The sequence below is a fragment of the Patella vulgata genome, chromosome 4 (assembly GCF_932274485.2).
Source record: "Patella vulgata chromosome 4, xgPatVulg1.2, whole genome shotgun sequence".
NCBI classification, from domain to species: Eukaryota; Metazoa; Mollusca; class Gastropoda; family Patellidae; genus Patella; species Patella vulgata.
In genome coordinates this window covers 137,015-144,354 of record NC_065882.2, presented here as the reverse complement: position 1 = coordinate 144,354, position 7,340 = coordinate 137,015, and the positions used below count along the sequence as shown (strand labels likewise).

General features: G+C 34.1%; 1 protein-coding gene across 1 annotated transcript; it reads right to left on the bottom strand.

Moving 5' to 3' along the window:
* Positions 1–830: 830 nt before the first annotated feature.
* LOC126819261 (toll-like receptor 4) lies at positions 831–3,424 on the bottom strand. Its single transcript, XM_050547207.2, has 2 exons — positions 3,297–3,424; positions 831–3,189 (listed from the first exon to the last, which is right to left on the bottom strand). Exon 2 carries the CDS (start codon positions 3,162–3,164, stop codon positions 981–983), a length of 2,184 nt encoding a protein of 727 aa, XP_050403164.1. The 5' UTR covers positions 3,165–3,189; positions 3,297–3,424; the 3' UTR covers positions 831–980.
* Positions 3,425–7,340: the final 3,916 nt, after the last annotated feature.

Sequence of the window (7,340 nt, the reverse complement as noted above, 5' to 3'; positions counted from 1 at the left end):
ATAAAAAGACTGGAGGCAAAAACATATCACTGAATGGAAGATAAATTTATTATAATAATATAGACATTAAAAAAACCTTGTGTGTTAAAGAATAATATATGCTATAGTAAGATAGAGTAAAATGTATATTTAAACATACATTATGACGTCACATTAATAATGACGTCATTGTATTAATCATATTAAACAAACATTATGCAAGAGCTTAATCTGTCTATTGCAGGTCTTTCATTGGGTCTGAAATGTTATTTAAATTATTAATTAGACATTAATTAACTCATTCAGACCATAATCAATTCACGGTGCTATCTTATGTGTCCGATTTTCGTTGGATTTGAATCCGATCTGCTGTTCACCCCCCCCCCCCCATTGATGATTAACCGCAAAAATGCATAATCTGGACAGCAGTAACAATGACAATCGAGGTTACAGTGATTTTAAAATAAAGTTTTTCTCGGCTCACAGTGAAGCAATTTGACTGAAATTGTCAGCATGTTCCGTTTACATTATCCAGTTTTTAAGTATTATAGTGAGAACTGTCAACTTTTTATCTAATCTTCCATAATGTATCTTTGATGTTGTTATATCAATAATATTTAATATACAGATATTTACCGTATTATATCCATGTTATTATTAGCGGCAATTATTCCATGATAGATGTTATTCCAGAAACGTCGGTCATCATGTCCATTATTATTTATAACATAATGGTAAATATTTTCTTCATTAACAGACTCTAGAAAGAAATCTATATTAGTTGGTATATTCATATTACTGTCCATAATCAACATTAATCGATTCGGTGTAGTCAAAGTTTTAAACGATAAACACATGGACATAGTGCTTGATGCAAAGTCCGACGCCAGAAACCATGGGCTTAAAATTAGAACAACTCTCCAACTAGAATTCATGGTGTTGTAAAGTTCAACAGGCTTATCTTCACCAGGAATCTCATCTCTGTCACGAATAAAAAGTTTTTATCCTCGTGTGAGCTCCAGCTCTACACGCAGGTCGTGACACACCCACTGGTACACGTCATCCGCATACAGAATACATACGTCATACAGGAACTCTTCTCGTCTTCTGGGTTTTATATAACGTCCGATCATTCGTAGCAAAATCAGTTTTATCTTTAGTTTGTTTTTAACGAACACAAAACTTGTCAACAAAGCCACAAGAAGTAAACTTATTCCAGTCACGGCTACTGTTAACCAAGTACTGGAAACGCAATGAAGTTGTAAAGCTCGGAAATGATTGGTGATGAGACGTGTTGTCGTTTTTTTACCCATCTTGTCTATACAGGAATAATTTCTACCATCTAAATCTACTCTTGTTTGATAAAACCAGGCCAATAAACTTGACGATTCACAGGTACAACTAAACGTATTTCCAAACAATGATACGTGTATAGGATTTTTGTCTGATGTAAGTTTATCCAATGTACTTCGGGTCTGTTCATCAACGATAGCCAAGGCATTATAACTGAGATATATATTATGTAAATTTACAAGTGTTGACAAATCAGGAATGGAGACCAAGTTATTAAAAGATAAAGAAATTGTTTTCAATTCAGTTAGATCATCAAATATATCAGCAGGTAGGATACGCAGAAGGTTTTTAGTCAGATCTAAATTTTGTAAGTTTTTCAAAGGTTTAAAAAGTCTTTTACCAATATTAAAAAAAACATCATTATCTAGGTTAACACTACTCAATCTCATGGTGGTTAAATTTGGAAACGTGTCAAAAAACGATTGATCTATAAAACGGCAATTACATTCAGTAAAATCCACAATTTGTAAATTTTCTAAACCAATAATTTTGCTTTTTGAGGAAAAGGTTAATCTGGTGTAGGACATATTAAGAGAAATCATATTTGACCCGCCGGTACAATTAGTGATTGGTAACGTTCCCAAACGCCAAACTAGTCCGTCCACGTACAGATATCTGAGGTTTTTGGGCAACTGAATTGGAACTCTAACATTCGATGTTTCTATATCATGAAACCCTATATTGCCACCCATCTGAAATTTTTTTTGATTTGACAAATCTAAATATTCGAGATTTACAAATTTAGGAAACAGAAGATAAAAATCAAGTGGGTGTGTTATTTTGCCTGATATAATATTTCCTGATAAATCCAAATGTTTCAAACACTTTGTTAAACGTGGTATAGGTACTGTCAAAAAAGCTGAGAAGTCTACCATATTTATTTGATTGTTGGAAAGATCTAAATACTCTATGCAAATATCAGAAAGTATGTCTAAGGATAACGGATAACCCGATACATGAAAATACCAGAAATGAGGAAAACAATTAACCATCTTTACAGATTTGAGTGTTCTGTTTTTAAATACATGTAATGTAGGTATAAGATCAGGTATAGCAAGGTTAGATTCAAATGCCGTCGATAAAACGATGTTGACAAGACTCGGTAATGGAGCAAAGGCATCCTTGTCTATATAATAAAGTACACACCCTTTTAAATTTATAGTTGAAATCGGAATTGATTTAAAGACAATGAAAGTATTATTAGTAATATAAGGTAGTTGACAATTAAATTCAGTATAATCTATGCTTGACAAATCCAGTTCTTGTAGATTAAAAAGTTTTGAGAAACCCAAATTAAATTTCTCGATGATCCAAGAATCAACACTAAGATGTTGCAAATTAATTAAATAGCCGAACGCCTTGCTCGTTGCGGTAAACTGTTTGATATTCCCTGTATATTTGACCTGTGATCGGATACTTAAACGTTTTAAAGATGTCAAGGGTTTGAAGACTTCATCTGGTAGTGATTGATGGGAATAGTTGAGATCATGTCCATTGAGTTGCAACACCTGAAGCTGATATAGATTGTTGAAAGCATTTTCATGGATATCACTAATCGGGTTGAAACTCAAATTCAGATATTTTAAGTTGGTTAACTTCACAAACTGATTATTTAACAGATGTTTTATCTTGTTGTTATTTAAATACAGGTAAGTCGTATTTACAGGTAAGTTATCAGGTACAGTAGAAAATCCGCCATGAGAACAATCTACGTCCACACCTGTATTCGTCCTACCATTGCTACAGGAACAGCTTCTCGGTAGATCAGTGTACATCTTTACCGTTGGAAGAAACGTTAAAAGTAGATAAAATCTCAACACATTAGCTGTCATGGTGTTTAGGTAGTTGAGTGTTTATCTGAAACATAAAAATCAAGGAAAATAAAAACAAAATACCAGTCAATGGAATCGTCTTCTGAATTATCTTATCATTATTGTGTAAACTATTACTCAATATTAACTCACCTGTCTAATGTTACACCTTTGGCCTATATATATACCAATATACCTGGATACTATTTCACGTATGAGGTTACTTTAAATCTATATCCACAAATAAACTGATTAAATTCAACGAAGCGAACCTTACTTCCTTTTTCATAAACGAATGTGGGATTGGCAGTTGCCTGTAGCCTATATTACGTGAAACAGGATGTGGAGGTTGAGGGCTTGATTTAACAAGGGCCCAAATTCGATGGCTTAAAACATTCATGGAGTCATTGACGAAACATGATAGGCGAACATAAATAATAATAATAATTTATTCTATCCACTAATACCAGTACGCTCCAGTTTATACCCCAAATAAGGGGGAATCAGACGCTGATTTGAAGTCGACATGACATATAAATGTTGATTTTTTGCTCTATCATTAATTATGTTATATAATGAATAAATGTGGTCTGAACATCCTCGATGTTTCCTGAAACCATTCTGCCAATCCGATATCAAATTCTAACCATTTATTTAATGTAGTATTTAAAATGTGACAGTAAACTTTACTCGGTACGGGTATCAATGATATACCTCTATAATTTGACACCTGTATATATATATATCAACACATATATAGATATCGCATGGATGCTTGTAGGTGTACGTAGAGTCGTTTTCACCACAGGAATTAAAAAAGGCGGTAAATTAAAAAGTATATAATAGTCCGTATATAATAGAAGATTTATTTTATTTTGTGTCATTAGACATACTTTGTGATGTTGCGAGAAAGAGAGAGAGGGGGGGGGGGGAGATTAACATATGGTTAAATCTTATTTTAATACGTAGCTTGCGCGCAGGGGCCTTTAGCAGTGGCAGAAAACCGAAGGGCCCGGGGAAAAACCACGAGGTTGGACAGGCCAGGGAATCGAAATCACGCCAGATGACTCAATGACAAACCTCACGATACATCGTGCACGTGCTAACAAACTGCCAGGGGATCTTTTACGTACACGCCAATGTAACACGGGACCTCGTTTTTTCATCCCATTTGAACTATTAGACACCTGTCCATGTCAGGCCCTCCGTCCTTCACCCCTGGCAAGGGGAAACCACGGTGCAGAAAATCCCAATGAAATTTCTCGGTCAATGCAAGTATCGAACACGCAACCTCCAGGCTAGTGAGCCGTTTTTCCGAAGGACGATATGGGCTAGAAACCGACCATGTAAAGTCCGTCCATCGATGCGTAATTGTCCAGTTCCTATTATAACTGTGAACTGGAAAGGCGATATTAGGGCTGGACTAACTATATATTATTGTCGTGCAATTGTATTGTTCTATTCTGTTTCCTGGTAACGTAATCCACCATATGTATCAAATTTAATTTCCATATGCATCATGGCAGCCATGCGAATAAATCAATAAATTTAAACATATCCATAACTTTGATCAATTTTATTTTCTCACTCTGTTTCTTGATGAGGTAATCCACCATATTTATAAAATTTGATTTATAAAATATGCAACATGGCAGCCATGGTAATAAATCAATAAATGAAACATATTGCTTTAATAAATTCATTTTATTTCCTAAACAATATTAGGAAGTGTTTTCATTTCCGGTTGCAGGCCCAATCCAAACATGTTTCGTTATTCGGGATTCAAACCAAATTATATAATTTTTACTCATAATTATAATTATTGTCCATTTGTCAAGTAAAATGGTTTATTTTATTCAATTTACTTATAAGAAGGGTGCCTCGGCAGTAAAAAAACCATTTTCACTTATGTCACGAAACAATTCATTTTGTTTTTCGAGCTTCTCGTAAAATGGTTATTTACTGTCGAGGCATCCTTTTCATAAGTCAATTAGGGGCAACTGTGGCTCAGTGAGTTAGACGCTAGCTCGCTAACGCTAGCTCTTGTTGGTCGAGAAAGTTCATCGGGATTTTCCGGCGTGGTTCCCCCTTTTGCTTGTCGAGGTACCTGGCAATTATTGACAACCGTCGTTCGGAAAGAACGAAAACCCGAGATACCGTGTACACATTGGCGTACACGTCAAAGAACCTTCACAGTTGGAATTGGGAATAAGATGTTAGTCATGTCTACATATGATAAATTTAGTCATGTCTACATATGATAAATAAATAATCCATATCAATTAAATGCTGCCAACTCTTGAATTATTCAAAGAAAACCGAATTTTGCTACTTTGGCCGATTGGTGTCAATTCATTATCATTAATTTAGCTGTGCAGATAAAAATAATGCACTTTGTTTGGTAGTGTTACCTGGATTATTCCCAAGCGTCTCAACATATATAACAGGAAAAGAGTAATGTACACAGACACCCACACCACCACCAACAGCATCCATATATCGTCTATTTACAGGTACATTTTATCCAACACATGAACAACTTTTAATGCACTACAGAATGCATAAGATTTTAAACGTAAAAGTGAACTGTTTTAAACGACTAGAAATGTTTAACCCTATGGACAGATTTTAAATTGAAATAATCACACGAATCGTTTTTGCTATATGATTTTTATACCAATCATCAATCCATTGTTATCATGATTACATCAGTAATGATATTAAAAACAATGTGAAAATCGATGCACTACCTTACATGTATTCTATACCTAAATTCCATAAACCCAGTAAAATTCAGATCTATAATATCCCCCAGTATCTATCTGCCAAACGAAACCATTAGCCATTAGCCAAACGACTATCACCAACGGACTTAAATTATGCCAAACCCTACATGCCATTTGGTGCAGAACACTTCGTAGCTATACTGGAATTAATAGTTTTTTCATAATTAATAGAAATAAACCTATACTAGACATTTTAGAAAAAATCAATAAAAAAATGCAAAAATAATAGAAACGTTCGATTTTTGTACTTTGTATACTATGCTTCAACATGCAGATCTTAACGATAATTTGGATTGGTTTGTAGATAAAGCTTTTAATGGAGCTTTCAGATTAGAACGATCAGGGTTCGGGGTAAAGATTAACTTATCCACTTTAAAGCAATTAGTCAGTTTAGATAAGGAATTACATGTATATGAAAATATGTACTATAAAAGTACATTTCCCGCGATATAACTCTCAATTTTTGATTAAAATCAAAGGATATGTCCATTTTGCTTCATTATGTCGTAGTATTGTGTGTTTTTTGTGTGGTATTGGGTAGTATTGGGTAAATCGTCCCACACATTATGAACGGGTTGATTTAATTAAGGCGTAATATAAATTCTTGTATATCAAAGTGACGCTTAAAAACACGGGTGTTAAAATTCGCTGTCGTGAGAAGAGAGGGTGAGTCATTAAGTTGTCGATAGCGACAGGGTATAAATATAAGAGACGAAATACCCCTTTAGATAATGGCGGCAAGTGACAAGTCGTGTTTCAGCTCTGCTTAGCTTTGGTCCAAAATAGATATGTAGATCTTTAAAGTTCTTATGGATAAATGTTTTCGACTGATCATCTGTATATGGATTCTGTGATGTGATATTTTAAGTTTTACGACATATATTCTTGATATTATTGATATATACCAGGGTCCGTATTCAAAGGTTTTCTTAAAGTTAAGTAAAAGTACTCAATTTTTCCACTTAACCAAGTGTCTTACCTTAAATCGGTATTCAAAGGCTCAATTTTACATATACTTGGCTATGGAAAAACTTAACTGCAGACTTAAAATATGGAATACCAACAATAGCCAAAAAGCATGAATTTCTAACTTATGGAATAACCTCCACTGCCAAAAATCACCAATTACTCACGTCGCACACAAGTTAAGTTGTCTTTGTTTCAATCTCAATTCCCTAACTTTTAAAATCGCCATTACGGCCCTGTTACTACATTGTGTACTGCGGTAAAAAGAAGTCATTATAATCTCACTTAACTTTACCTCCTATAGGTCACTTAAAGTTAAGTGGATTTTTTTTTACTTAAACTGGCCTTTGAATACCACTAAAAGATTAAACACTTATAAGTTAAGACAGCTTAACTTTAAAGGAAAATTCGATACTTAACACTGCCTTTAAATACCACTTAACCT